The following is a 15,968-nucleotide window of genomic DNA, read 5'->3' on the forward strand; positions in this document are numbered from 1 at the left end:
CAGGCATCTATGCATACACGTGTACGTGCACATACGTGTAAATGGCTGCGTCAATTTTACGAGAAAGAAAGAAATATTTATCTCTGAAATTTTTCAAAGTAAGATCGAGAGAATTATCAAAGGTGACGCACTCATTTTTGGATTTCATTCGATTGTCCTAACGGGTACATGCACTTTTGTAAGATTCTCGAAGATGCAAGTTATAAAATGTATCGCATTAATCATCGGTATAGTTCAATAAATGACTACTAAAAATGTTTATACTACATTGACTTCAGTCACGAATAGAAAAATATGTATAAAAATATACGTTCGGGTTCTTCATAGTAATCGATAAATCTATTTCCCTGGGATCATAATTCCTGTTCTGGGATCGACAGATTCGATAAACGACGCGTCATCGCGATCTATAATTCCAGCTGATACTTACGATGAGAAATGAAACGAATAACCGTCAGGTTCACCCTAGATCCAGGGTGACAGTGACGATCTTTCTCTATCTCTCTATAAATTTTCGACGTTTCAATCTATATCGAATTTTCCAAACCCTCCCTCCCTCCCTCCCTCTACCACCCTCTCTCTCTCTCTATCTATTTCTATCTATCTATCAATGTATCTATCCATCTCTATCTCTCTTTCAGTTAGGTCGAGCCATCAAGCCAACCGTATACAAATGGCACCACGTCAATTTTTAACGCTTGCACGAGAGAAATATTCTCCCTCTCTCTCAATCTCGCTAACGCTATTGCACCAAAATCTAATTCCTATCCTGTACTCCCTTTTGCACGCTCTTCAAAATTTCCATAACACCTGCGCGAAACTTTTTTACTTTGTTGTTTACTTTTAAATTGTATTATACTCTAGTCTTGTTTAAAAGTCAACTAACATGCAATACTAAAATTGTTCAAAATATGATATAAATGCGGTACCGAATTAATGTGCGGTAATTCAAAATTATGCGTTAAATGGGAAAGTAAGTATATTAATATGGTTAGTGTTGCCTCATGCGGCATACGAGTATACGTAGGTGTAACAATATTGGATAGAACGTGGGCAGCGAAATCGTTATTGATACTATTGACGCAATGCTATTTTATAGAGTACATTTATTCTACATAGTGATATAAAAATTTCCTACGTGGGTCCACAATTCGTACGTTATTTTTCAAATGTAATTCGTTAAACTACGAGCTACTAGGTTTTTAGGGTTGCCAACGAAGTAGGGACGGAACGAAGGGCCGAGAAAAGTACGTTCGATGATTTTTTGCGGACAAATTTTCGACGCGTTACGTAATATCTGTTTAGCGATGGAACGAAAAAAGAAAAAAGAATGCAGAAATTAGGTTACGGAGGAGAGAGTTTAAATCGTCATATCGATTTTACATGCACACGCGCTTACATCATCGAACGTACTTCGACAAGAGAATACAATGATAAGATGAAGAAAAAGAAGAAAGGGGAAGAATTCGCATAAACTTACGATTCACTCCGTGAAGGACCATCGTGGCGATTTCTCACGACTACAAAATTGTCCTTGACGGTCCACGAAGACACTACCACCACCACCACCACCGATACAACCAAAATAGAACGATTCCGAGACAAACCACCCCCAAAAGCAAACAAAAAATACCACGAAAAAAGCCAACGTATTCAAACCTTGCTAATCGATTTTTCTTTTTTCTTTTTCTCGTTCATTAACGATCGCGAGACGGAACATAATCGAAGGAAAATAATGTTAACGGTATAATCTCGTTGAAAAAAATAAAAGAAACTAATAATATATTTATATAATATTAAGATTTGACGATTTCACTCTAAAGCTCGCGTTAATTACGCGAGCGAGAGTCTACCATAATTAAAATCAAATAACTCTTCCGATACATGTCATTAATCCATTCAAAATGGCCACACGTGTCAATGATCCTCCCAAACGTATATACGTATATTAGTATATTTGTATATATATATCTACTCCTGAGAAAAGAAAAAAGAAAAGCGATAAGAAAATGTAAGAAAAAACATATACGCACACACACACATATACATATATATATGCAATTCTCTCTCGTAATCGTATCTCTCCGTACTCTTCGCGTAGATGCGAGAAAAACAGGAAACTTGGAAACTTTTGTCCCCCGAAAAATCTCCGAAAACCGATCGAAATATTAAAACCGCTCTGAGAGTAGCTACAATAATATAATAAATTTACAAATATAAATATATAAATATAGATACTTTTTTATATAAAAAGGATAATAAAAAAAAAAACAGAGAGATAAAGTAAAAACCCCTTTAAAAATAGTTTGAAATCTTAGCTCGTAATTTCTCTGAAAATAACCGATAACAGCATATAGCTCTCGAATATATTATCGCTTGGAGAGAGAGAAGGAGAGAGAGAAAAAGAGAGAGAGAGAGAGAGAGAAAATGAGAGAGAATGAAGCGAATGAGAGCGAGAGAGAGAGAGAGAGAGAAAAACACACGAGAAAATGTTAGAAGGACGAGACGTTAGGGCGCCGCGGTCGTCGCAGTGACTGCCGAGAACTCGCGTTCATCCCCACCAATATTGCCACCTCTCTTTTACTCTCTGTCGTCTCCTTCCCTACCTCAACCTACCCCCAATCAAGCAACCCCAGCCCCACTTTACTCTCTCTTCCACCATATCTATCCATCTCTTTCTCTCTCATTCCGATCTAGGAGTCCATCCATCTCTCTCCCCCTGATCTAGGAGTCCATCTATCCGTCCCTCCCCCCTCACTCTTCTAAGAGGCATCTATCTCTCATTCTATCTCTTTCTAGCCGAGAGAACGCTGGAGGAGAATAAGGGTGGTTTTTTTCCAAGCTAGCGCTGTAGTTGGTAGATCAAGAGAGTGGGGAGAGTGAGGTTCACGTGACCAACCATTCGACCAATAGCGTCGAGTATGACGTCACACGACGACTCAGGGGTTCTCATTCAGTTTGCGATTGGTGTGCGTGTATCTGTGTATGAATGTAGCTGCGTGTTGGTGATAGGACTATTAGTTCTGTTGCTATGTTTTTTTCTTTTCTTTTTTTTTTTTCCAGAAAATGCACGGGGTCTCTTTTTCTCTCCTCTCCTTTCCTTTCCCTCTCTCAGTGTCTCTCTCTCTCTCTCTCTCTCTCGGATGATTTAAAGACATCGAGAGAGACACTGAGACTCGACGATCCTTGGAATTCTTCCATGTGGATTATGGTTGCATGAAGTAGGGTGGGTGGATTGATGTAAGGAAAAGGGTGGATCGTTGATCGTGAAAGGAACAAAGCAGCAGGCAGACGATGCCATTGTCTCTTCTTCATTGAAGCTTTTCGAAATATTGGAAGAGTCTATGATCATGGTTTGAGTTTGGGGTGGCAAGACGAGGGGGAGGAAATATTCTCTTGGAACGTGACTCTTTGAGATAGACGTACTTTCCTTTTGGGGGTGGCTGGGCGGTTTAAGATCATTGAAAGTAATGAAAATTGGCAGGTTTTTCTTTTCTTTTCTTTTTTTTCTTTTTTTAATATTGCAAGCTCTATTTTTCTTGAGCTTTTAGATCAGAGAAAAGTGGGAGAAGATATAACCGTTCTATCTTTTCGATGGATAAAATACACGTAGAGAAGATTCGAATAATCGAACGAGACGCAAAAATAGAATATTCTAATTGACGCGAATCTTGAATTATCCCCATAAAAAAGAAAAAGAGAGGTAACTAAGCGTAACACGGTAAATCTTCTTATTTCAAATGAACTATTCGTTTTTGTCAATTTTAATGTATCACCTTTATATTCCGCTTATGGCCGTGCAACAAAGTTTTTTCCCCGTTTTGTAAGGCAATATCGTCTGGCTTTAGTACGCAATACTTCCAACGATTGTGGTCCATGGTGAATACATTTTTAAAGCCCGCATAAAAACTCTCTCGTATTCCGTTTTCTATCTCTCCTCGCGATGCCGACATCCCTCACCACCACCGCCACCACCACCACCACCCTACCCCTGTTTCTCTCTTTCCATTTCCATACAAATATGTGGACATACATTCCCATACATACATCCCAATAAAAACATTTACACTTATATTCCTATAGAAAAGAAAAAATCGCAATAAAAACGCGTACACTTATATTTCCATAGACGCGTTCGCGTAGAGAAATCAGCCACCCGCCCACCTGCTCGCTCGCTCGCTCGCTCGCTCCCCCCTCGATAAAAATATTAATGGAAAAGTCAATGAATAATAATAAAATTCCAATCGGTTCGTATAAACTCAACAATTAATTCGATAACGTTATGAACGAGAATTTGGGTATACGCGAGATATATCTGTCTCTTTCATACGCGCTCGCAAGCATACGTTATACGCGTGTAACGGTGTAACGTTATCGAAGATTTTTCGTTAAATTGCTGTCAGTTGCAAACACCCAGGCTCTGTAGGTATTTCGCTAATGCCGCGATGATATTCGAGGAATGATTTGTTGGTCATTACGTGTCGGTAGCCGGTGCCAGTGAATCCCGGTGTCCACTTCGCGATGAATAACGTTACCGACAATGTTGTCGACCGGTCGAGTATTCGATTCTCCGCCACGATCGTAAATCGTCGTTGTTAAGAACTTCTCGAACGTCGCCCTATAGATTTTATAGAAAATACGTCGATGTTTCCTCGACGTTTCCATCGATTAATCATTTGTCCACCGGTCAATCCTTCAAATCGCAAATAGAAATTGAAAGGGAAAAGGGATAGGGACGAAAACGCGGGATAACTAACTTAATCAAATTTCAATTGGAAAAGGGAAATTGGCATAGGAGGCGTGTACGTCGGTGTTGGGGACCATAACTAGAGACCATATCTCGCAACTATAGAATCTGATCTCGATTCGTCTTAACTCGAACGTCGATAATCCGTCGATCCCATTGGACGATGAGAACGAAAATGATTTTGTATCTCGAAGGAGCTTGTATATCCTTCCGCATTGATTTTATCGATATTCTCGCTTCCCCTACCCCTCCGAAGAAAAATGTCCGGAGAGGGATTGCAAATATAATAATAATAATAATAATAAAAGTAAAGAAGAATAAAAAAACACGGTAGTCACTCGTTTAGTCTCGAAGACTCTCCGGAATCAACATATTCGTGTCAAGACGAGCACTTTAGTTATTTCTCGAGGGTAAAGACACGTTTACTAGAATAAGCGTGAGTTAGAAATAAAGAGAGAGAGAGAGAGAGAGGGGGGGAGAGCGAGCAAGTACGAAAATGTACTTTGGTCTTATAAAAACTCATATAGGCTTCCGCTGACTAGCATAAAGTAGAGAGCCGTCGTAATTGCGTTCGGCGTCGGCGTTGGGCTTTTAATTAATGCGACATACTTTTTTTCATCACTGAAAAGTGCCACATCCTTAACGTCTCACATATTTCCTATTTCTCTCTCATTTTTTCTCTCTCTCAACTCTTTCTCGTTGCTGCTGGGATTGCAGTTTACCTTACCCTGGGATCGTTAAATGCATACAATAAAAATAAAGAAAAAAAAAAAAGAAAAAAACAAATCCGCCGACTCTTCGGGTTGGCTCAATTTCTTTTTTTCCCTCTTCTTTTTGACTTCCGCCGCTGCGGCATTTCTTTTTTATTTTTTATTTTCATATTTCAAGCCCTCCTTACGATTTTGCGATCCGACGTGTAAGCTTGCTGTAAATGGTGTACGTAATGCACACAGAGATATATTTATTTATGCGTTGCTTCATCGAAAGAAAACCAATCGAATCTTCCTCAACTGTCAACTATTTTCAACCCTCTTTCTTAATTATTTGTCTATTTTTTTGTTTGTTATTTAAACTGTATCTTTCATTTACGTTAGTCGATTTCGAATTTTCCGTCTTTTTCTAGGTTATCGTTCATACCGAGAGAACATTAATCCGCGTAACCTACATACGAGAAGCTCGAGCTTGCATGAGCTTGCCAATGAAAAGGACGAGGAAAAGCGTTACGGTTTTTGCTCTCTTTCTTTTGTTTTATACTTCTTTTATTCATCCCCACCCCACACTATTTTTTGTCATCTCCAGGGAAACGATTTTATGGTCGCTGTAAGGTTTTTATTTAAAACTGTTTATAAAAATGTTTCTCGGTAGAGAAACTCTCTTGGCAATTGTTGCCAAGATTTTTATTTTCGCTGAAATCCTTTTTTTTCTATAAATTCTACATTCCAAAATCGAAGAACTTTTGATTAAACTTGAAAATTGGAAAAATGTTGCGAAGACAAGTTAGAGAAATGAAGGGGAAGGAAGGGGAAGGAAAGCGTCAAATTGATGGACGAACAAGACAATCGAGCGTCCAGAATGGAACAGTCCATGGCTTCATTAGAGCAAATTGCCAATTAAAAGCTTTTCGGGTTACCATAGAAACCGATGGGACGTGACGTACGCGTGTAGGTATACATATGTTACGGTCAATGTGTTGCTACATACTTATAAGTATTCTAAATCTTGATTGGAAGATGGAAATCGAAAAATAAGAAAAATAAGAAAAGATGTAAAAAAGAAAAAAAAAAACAAATGCAAATTATGTTTTCTTTTGAAAATGTAACCTCTAAGAAACTTGGATGAGTATTTTTGGTCTGTTCATAAGACTCGTTTGATATTCACGTGACGTGAGTTTGGAAGAGGAAACCTTATAAGGCATTTCGATCTCCCAAAAGGACTTTTGCACTCGTTTCCAAAGCCCCGTGGCGAAGCTGGCACGAAACGAGTCTCTGCGTCGCCTAGAACCTTACAGATTCCCATTTCCTATCTCTCTTACTCTTTTCATCCTATGTATATGTATATATATGTATTACATGCATATATATGTATGCGAGCGTTATAGCGCGAGTAGGGAAACGAGTTGCAATTTGCATGCTCGTCCTCGTTTTAAAGTCGACCGATGACTTCCTCTTGTCAATGTGTGTATAAAGAGACAAAATAATGCTAACATACTCTTTCCATTATTTTGTCAATTACCTTTGTGTGCATAGGTCCCCATTGTATTCGAATAAAACCGATTAAAATGCATAACTTTATCGTAAGGAAACAATAGCGAATATTGCAAAGCATTTTGCATCTATTAAAGTCATTGAAATATTTTTCTACAAAGTATAAATTATACTCGAAGAAAAAGAAAGAAAAAAAGAGATGAAAAAATTATGACCCTTTCGAAGTTTCTTTCCATCATTAATCTCTCTCCGTTCTCTCTTTCAATTTAGGAAACGAAAGGATACATTTCTAGTAGTTAAACGAGTTTAAAAGCTTAAAGCCAAAGATCTCGAACTCTCTTTGTTATTTTTCAAAGCTCGAAAACAAGAAAGACGTTTTTCCAGGTCTTTTCGTATCTCGGCTAATTCCTTGTTTTCACGCCCGAGTTGTTCTTTCTTCTAAAATAAGATGTTCGAGACGAGAGTAAATGGAAACTTCTTCTTTTTCCGGCTCTGACTGATGGACGTATACAATTTCGTTGGTACGCAATTTCCTAATCAATTTGTAATAGCGAAAGAGGGCTTCGTTTGAAAGAAAAAAATGACGATGGCGTAAAAAATGGGTGTTGACAGGGTCGTATAGTGTTCCGTTCTCGTAGGCCTGCGAGTACCGAAAGATAGAGAGGAAAGGAAAAGAGATAGGATGAATACTGGCTGGGTAGAGTGGGTGGTTGGTCTGACGCAGCAAACAGAAAATAATACCGGGTGGCATTGTTCCCGTTTCGTTAGTTCCGTCCTGCTTCATCCACTCCCTCTCTCTCTCCCTCTCACTCTGTCCGCAATGAGAACGCTCCTCTAGGATTCCCTTCGCCATTGTACGCTTTTTATCTCTCTCTCAGCATCCCTAAGTTTCTTTTTCAGCCTCCCCAATGACACACGTACCACCACGTATTCCCATATTTTAGTCGATTGTAGAGGAGGACCTGCGACAGATTGGAACGTTTATTCCTGCACGAGGGTGAAAGACAATGTGTCCTTCGTGATTTCTACTACTTCTATTCCATCATTTACTTCCTCTCTACAAATAAATGCATTTATAGTTCCCGCATCTATATTTTTACTCGTGGGAATGATTGTGTGCGAACAAATAAATAGAAAAAAAAGAAAGTAAGAGGAAGATTTTTTTGTCGTTTGAGATTTTATTCGAAAAGACCTTTGTCTAACAACCTACGAGCAAATTTATGCTAATCGCGGTAAAGAACTGCATTTAATTAATCCCCATGGACACGTACGATAATATTTTGGAAATTGTTATCTATAATATGGACTTACTCGTGTTACGTTATCGTCATATTTTGTCTACTAGAGACAATCCAAACATAGGAGGAGATAAGCTTGAATCGTCTAGCCGAAGGCACGATGTTTAACATAAACGGAAAACAATACGTACGATGACGAAAAATCTTTGGAAACTATCGAATCTAACGATAAGATCGTTTTGCGATCAGCATTTAACGATGATATTTGATTAAACTTGAAATTGCATTAGACGATGATTTAGTTGAAATAGTTCCATTACGATACTTTATCTCTTTTCAACGATCAGATCTCAAAAGAGAAATGATATTCTAATTAAGGTCGCGAACTCGATCCAACCTCGTCCGATTTCTCTCGTCTGTCGTCTCGAATGAAACGAAACGAATGGAACGTTCTTTTCCTCTGAATAAGAAGAGAACGTTAGGTCCTTTACATAAATTACAATTCGACGAATAAAACGTTTTTTATTTATTCCGTAAAAGGAAGAAAACAATAAAGGGAGATTTGGAACGGGGTTAACCTATTTCTCTTTCTTTTGCTCGTATCGTTTATTCTGGAAACAACAATAATTCGAGATCATCGAGATTATTATATTTCAAACGTAGCTTCGGACAAATATTCTCTATAGCAAAATAATCTAGCCTTCGAGTGAATTGCAGCAAGGTTACTATTTTTGGTAAAACAAAAAAAATATGACTTTTAATATTCATCGAAAAATACATTGAACGCGAAATTACGCGGACTCTATGTAGGAAAAATAAAAAAGAGAAGTCGTAGTTATTTTCCTAGAGCGTAGAACCATAACTCTGTACTAGACTTTAAACGATCGTAACCATCAATCGTCGATAATGGAAAAAAGAGTTAGAAATTCTCGGCGATGCGTCTCGAAAAGATGGAAGTTCGGTGCCAGGCTCGCAGCTAGGCTACCCGTTGAGAAATGACTCGTATTAAATCGTACATACGAGAAGGACGGAGACAGAGATAATAACAGAAACGGGAATTTATCAGTAGATGCCACGACACTTTCAACGAACCCATTCAAAACCCAAGGACTGTTTTTTCACGAAGCCATATCGACCATTAATGATAAGAATATTATTACGAGCGTGTCTCTTCCCATTCCTCGACAAGCACAACTTATTTTCCGAGCCCATGCCAACGAAAAGTCGTAAATATTATTCCTAACAAATTGGAGTTTATTGGCTGTTCTCGGCTACGATCCTAGAATGACTATTCTTTACTTTTTTCTTTTTCAAAGGGACAGTTCGCGTTTGAAGAATTACGATTGGCGAGTAGGAAAGAGCCCGAAAACACGCGATTATTCAAGCCGATCTAAGGGAAATGAAATGTTCGTGACGTGGAATTTGTTAAAAGTTTATGGGAAAGGTTAGGAGTTGAGTTTGAAGCTCTCGATAGGATCGGTCCCGTTGATCGATGATAATGGCACTTAAAACAGTTAAACAAGTATTTTAAGGAAAGATAGATAAAAAAGATAAAAAGAGGGTGACTCACCGAGGAAGACATTCTCATCGATATCGTCGGCATGAAGATCGAAGTCGAGGTCTGCAACACCATTGGTGCCGCGTGCCTGAAGATTTCTCTTGGCCAAATCCATGAGGCAATCGCGAAGATCCAACTGACCCGTCGCCAAAAGCTCGGCAAGAAGGGGTAGGTAAGGGGAGGTTTGGAGACGAGGGCTGGTAGCTCGTAGACAGCCAGGCAACCAAAGCCCTAACAGACCAATAGGAAGGCCCGGCAATGCTCCGGCACTGACGAAGCCACCGTTCAAGAGTTCACCGCACAACATAGGTGCCACGATGATCTCAACTCCACCCTCCTGACCTTGACACTACCCCTAACACCGGCACCTTAAACACACACGCACACACGTCTATTTCATTTTTCTTATACAATACATCCGAATTTTTCATTTATCTTCGCGCATCGAAATGGAATAATGCAACACAATCGAAGCTTCCGTCCGATTGCGCGACCAACCGAAATTCCATAAACGAGTTTCGAATTGGCCAGCACCGAATCGCGTCGAAGACAAATATTAGCAATGCGTTTCCCCTGGTCAATAACTAGGATGGACTGTGTGTTTGCGCTAGCGAGTGTATACGCGTACGAGTATATTCGGCCGAATTCTCGAAAGATCGATCAATGATCGCGAGCCTCCCAACTTTTTAACGATATGGAAAAGCGAGGCTAAAAAGTGCAAGAAGAAAGACTCTCGTATCGTTCTTTGAAAGTCAATCGCGGACTTCGTCTAATAACTTTTGGTCCACGCGGTATATAATACATATATGTATGTATTCCAGAGAACATGCGGGATCGTTTTCGGTAACCCTTTCTCTCACCCCTTTTGGTGTCTGGGTAAACATCGTCGTCGGGTCGTTACTGGCTCCAATCTCGGCTTTCCACGAAAATCCAACGAAACTCGATATCACCTACCGGAAAATCGTGACGTTCGCGTTCGTGATTCTCTCGAAACAGATTCATAAACGTCTACGTGTATCCAGGTAACTCTATAATTGGTATATCTACGAAAATTTACTCGCTGTTATATGAAATTCAAATATTACTATATATTATTCGATGCGTGCAAATACGAAGAAGTAAACTATTATTTAAATCGAAATCTCCATGGTATAATATAATTGCGAGTTGAGAAAAAACGCGTTAAAAAATTATCCAAGCGTAAATATTGTCCGCGTGTTAAAAAAGGTGAATTCGATTTGGCAAGAAAGATTCGAAAGATATCTCGAAAAAAGGAAAGAAAAGGAAATAAAATTGGGCGTCCTCGTAAACCCTCTTTGAAACGCGTTAACCTTCGCCATCCTGCTCGATTAGTTATCCCAGCCTTTTTCTTCTTTCGAAAGGAAGGAGGACGGTTTGAAAGGAAAACGGGAATCGGATGGTTCGGGGGCTCTGATACGAGCTAAAACGAAAGACGTTTCCGCGAAACTTACCGGCAATTTCCATGCGAACGAGGAGCATCGTCCTTCCTCTAAGAGGAAGAATCCGTATTTCTCTTATACCTTTTCGCGTCCCTCAGCCCCAGCGCCCCTTACCCTTCTTTTTCTTTCCTTCTTTCGTTCCTTCGGAAGAAAGTACGAGTATACCTAAATGGAATCGATCCGGTAGTACGTACACCTATATACGTTGATATCGCAGGATGTCGAGGAACGATAACACCATATCTCGCTTAGTTTTCTTCTATATACACTTTTGTATACACAGGGTGATGCAACCGGTACGCGTAAAACCACGTCGACGAAAGGTTCCTCCCTTTTTTTTTTTCCTATTTTCTTTTTCTTTTTTCACACCTACAATCAGTAGTACGGATACGCGTAGCAAAAGGGATGAACTTTTGTAAAGCTGTTCTTTCCGTTATTATGACGTCATTCTTAATACACGCGCAAAAGGATTATCGTTGATAACTCATCAAATTACTCTACGGAGGATTATTATTATTATTCCGTAGGTTCGTTTCTAACTTCGGTCGATGACCGGACCGGCAATTTGCTTGGCACCATTTCTACGTACGCGTACCTACATATGTGGTACCTACACACGGAGGGAAACATCGAGTATAGTTCTCGAAGCTCAGGCAAGCAGGTTCGAAGCGAGTAAATCCCGCGGCAGCACTACCACTAACACCACCACCATCACCACCACTGCCAGGGCAAACAGGGGGAACAGGGGCAGGTTGATTGATCGTACGTCAGGTTCCAGCCAACCTGGCGCCAGAATGCTGGCTACCAACCTGAGTTATAAGTGAGTATACACACTGGAAGGTACTCAACTAGTCTCTCTGATAAGCTATTATACAATCCTTAGCTTTCAAAAATGTTCTCTGAAAACTCAGTTAGGTTTTAATGATATTGATACTTGCCTGGAATATGAACAACTTTTTTAATTACTTTTTTTACGGAAAGTATTTTAGAATTTCAATGAACCCATTAGCACTGCCGAGGTTATACTCGGTCACCGAACACCCGGTAAAATGATCATTTTAATGAATACGAATAAATAAATGAATAAATATTATTAATAAAAGAAATTTCGCGTCTATCTTCTTAGATATTTTGCAGGATCGTTGAACATTGACGTTATCGGAGAGTAATATCGAATATCGTTCCGGCTTCCGATCCATGAAACATTCATGCGACTCGGCAACCACGGCGACCGCGTATCGAGCACGGTTTGCAGCGCGAAAATGCGACTGATAAAAGTACACCGACCGTGGGTGGACACCCCCTACCTGTCTGTTCCCCTTCTCTTCTCTTCTCTTCTCTTCTCCTGCTCCTCAGACTTTCCGAAACCTCGTTAATATTCTCCGAGTTAACTTTTCTTTCCGAAAAACTACTTTGATCGAATTCAAATCAATTCGTCGATAGAACAAACACAATTTCATAGTTTCTATTCGTTTAAGATTCGCATGGATGGCGAAGAATTGGCACGGTTATCGAATCACCTTTGAATTGTATTCAATGAAATACAAATTGCATATAAAAATATTTATCTAATGATTAATAAATCTCGTACGCGTCGTAATGAGATAAGAAAAATCTCAAAATGGGAATAAAATAATTTGACCAAGATATCAAATTATATTCTCTCTCTCTCGCTAATTTTTCTTTCATCAAATCCCAATCTAAACGAATTAGAAAATACATTTTTATTTCCGCAAGTTTCCGCGATAAGCTGCCGCAACGAAGCGAGATAGTTACGTATGTGTGTAGAAATGAGAATAAACGTAGTAGAGAGAGAGAGAGAGAAAGCTGACTCGAGACTTTGCGAGTGTGTGTGTGCGTGTATATGTGTGGTACGTAATTACTGAGACACGGCAGAGAAGTTTGCCCGATTAAAACCGACGACGGTTCAGTGAATTCTCTGGAACCCGTAGACTCGTGTCTGGAAATTCACGAGGTCGCGTATTAAAAAGTTTTCTCTCGATCTTTGTTCCTATCCCTTATCGTCATATATACCTAGCCCATTCCGTGTCCCTTCCTCTCCCACTCTACAACCTTACCCCTTTTTAACCTCTTTTTCCTTTTCAATGCAAATCCGAGTACAAGTTTGTAGCTTAACATTCGCCCCAAAAATAATTTATAGTTATTTACACCACGAGAATTTCTAAATTATTTATTTCCATGATAATTTCAATGAAGATTTTCTATTTAATTGATAACCAAATTGAATTGCTTATAATGTGTACAATGATAATTAACGAGAAATTGTATATTTTGTATGTAATCGAATTGGTTGATATATTTTTATGCGTGCGTTTCGTTTTATTTTATTATAATTAATTTTCGTTTGAATATTAAATAAATATCTTCCTTTTTGTCTTATGCAAATAAAGCGAGAGAAAGAGATTACGTTTGAGAGAAACGTTCTTTCATTCGAGTTCAATGGAAAATAAGATTCTTTTCAACGCAAATTACTCTCTCTTTTTTCTCTCTCTTTCTCCTATCGACGTAGCTTACTTATGTTTTTTGTACATCTAGTTTGTTCGTCGTATTTGACGTCGTCGACGAAAAGCTTTTCGTGCTTGTGTAATTACTAGAAACTCGACAGAGTCAAAATTCCCTTTGGTTTTGCTTTATATCTTCCTATTTAATTTCATTTGTTTTCGTTTCACTTAATCTCGTTTCCTTTTTAAATTATCCAAAATTTGTCGTTAAGCTCTGTCAAATATTTCGTAGAAATTTTCGAAAATGATTTGGATAATTATTATTTCATTTAATATTTCATTAAATTGAATGTCACGTAAATAGGATTAATTATGAAATATATCGCTGGAATAAATGTAATATTAATATATTCGCGAATAGAAGTGTGTAGCTGTCTCCGGAATCGAGAGTGGAATGATCGGCACGTAGTTGCAACGTTACAAGGGAGCTTCGGTATCCTCGGATATTCGTCTGGAGTATGTAAATGACCTAGGAGTGTGCTTGGTAATATGTAGATTAATCCCAGGTCGCTTATGAAAACTCGCTTCGAAAAGAGAAATCGAAATCTAAATCGAAATCGAGATCTAGATCGAGAGAAAATTCGCCAAACTACTCCGAGTTCTAAGGAACTCTTAGGCTTAGGGTAAGAAGATTACAACTTTTCAAATTTCCATCTAAAAATGTAATATTAAATGTTCAATATTTTTAAAAGTAACTAACTATTAATTGAATGAAAATAATTTGCCCGTAACGCAGTTATTTATTATTCCATTATTTTGTCAAAATCCAATATGTAAAAATCTATGTAATAATGAGAAAATTTATTAGCGATCAAGGATTACAGATCTAACGATATCGATCCTTAGAATCGAGTGAAATTATTCAAAAGCAGAGTATAAATAATGGAATAGATTTGCGTAGAACATCCTGTAATACCTCGAGAACAATGTTCTCAAGCTGTCGGAAGCGTCAGGTGGTTTCTAAACCACGATAGAATCGATAGAAACGAGGCTTAATGACAAACGAAGGATCGATATGCGTGTTCAACGTCCAAAACGTCTACCTTGCTTTTCGCGTATATTTTCTAAATCCTTTTGAAAGTATCTCTCGAAGAGCTACAAAAGTTTAAAAAATCATTTCTTTCTTATTTTTTGCGTAATTTACAAGATGGATTTATAGACAATTTTCAAAATCAATGACTTTCTTTTCCAGATTCTTTGGACGCGCGAGAAAACTTTGATCATTTTAAGTTAGACTCGGAGTTTCAGACATCTACGCAAAATTAGTCTTAAAGGATTCGAAAAAGAGAGAGCTAATTGATTTATAAAATAACGTAGGAACTTTTGACCCAGCTTGGAACTTGGAGAGAAAGCTTGTATTATATGTACTTGGATGGGATCGTTAAGAGTAAGAAGATATTCCTATCACGTTTTGAAAGTCTACACTGTCAAAGAGTTCCAAGTGGAAACTCTGGAAGCAAGGAAGATGACGCAGGAGTCCATTCCCAAGAGAAAATTTCTCCTGAATTCGTTTCTACTGGATTTCTCAAACTAAATCTTTTTCGCTCGTTTACTATGTCATCTAGTCTATAAAGAAATATGGCCGTGAACGTGTCTTTGTTCCCAACACGAAAATATTATTTTCAAATTCATTTTCCACGAAGATAAATAAGTCTGTTTTATAGTTGAAATGTATCTGTTGTAATTACTAAAAAGATTAGATAAAACCAGTTATGTAACACTTTTCTAATCAACACGTCAATAAAATCTAACGTTTAGATAAAACGCTATTTCTAAATATATATATATAATTATAATCTAATCAACCTTAACAAGACTTTCAATACATTATCGTTTTCAATGCTGACACTTGGATAATATCAAAATCGAAGCATAAGCATGATCGATTAAACCGCTATGTGCATGCACGATAAGAGAGAGAGAGAGAGAGAGAGAGATGAAGTCATGTATCCGGTCTAAACAGCCCATTTGCCCAGCACAATAGAGCTGATGTCGCTGTGAGCTCGACTTAATTACCAAAGGCTTCTGCCTCTGGCAGGAAGCAAACAGGGTGTTCTACGTGAAACTGAAAGGAGAGAGAGAGAGAGAGAGAGAGAGAGAAAGTTATCGAAAGTACCAAGGGCCTAATCGTTTTTCAACGACACTCATTAAATTCTATTTCTCTATCTTCGTTAGACTCTGTCTATCAATTAACAACTCAACAAGAGAAAATTGATTCCATAAATTGCAACAAACAATC

The 15,968-nt window shown here is 38.4% G+C and overlaps 1 protein-coding gene across 7 annotated transcripts in view; it reads right to left on the reverse strand.

Moving 5' to 3' along the window:
• LOC122524315 (protein Fe65 homolog) overlaps window positions 1-15,968 on the reverse strand; it is a 69,261-nt gene that overhangs the window by 39,218 nt on the left and 14,075 nt on the right. For 5 of the 7 annotated variants that reach the window (XM_043646482.1, XM_043646483.1, XM_043646485.1 and 2 more), the window contains one exon: window positions 9,760-10,115. The exons of 1 other annotated variant lie outside the window; for it this stretch is intronic. In XM_043646482.1, the coding sequence (XP_043502417.1) occupies window positions 9,760-10,054 (295 nt within the window). In that variant the 5' untranslated portion in view covers window positions 10,055-10,115. Of the gene's footprint in view, window positions 1-1,480; window positions 1,978-2,483; window positions 2,556-9,759; window positions 10,116-15,968 lie in introns of those variants that run through there. One more of the 7 variants, XM_043646488.1, reaches the window with a different exon arrangement.

This window comes from Polistes fuscatus, unplaced genomic scaffold (assembly GCF_010416935.1).
Source record: "Polistes fuscatus isolate 324 unplaced genomic scaffold, CU_Pfus_HIC Scaffold7, whole genome shotgun sequence".
In the NCBI taxonomy this organism is placed as follows: Eukaryota; Metazoa; Arthropoda; class Insecta; order Hymenoptera; family Vespidae; genus Polistes; species Polistes fuscatus.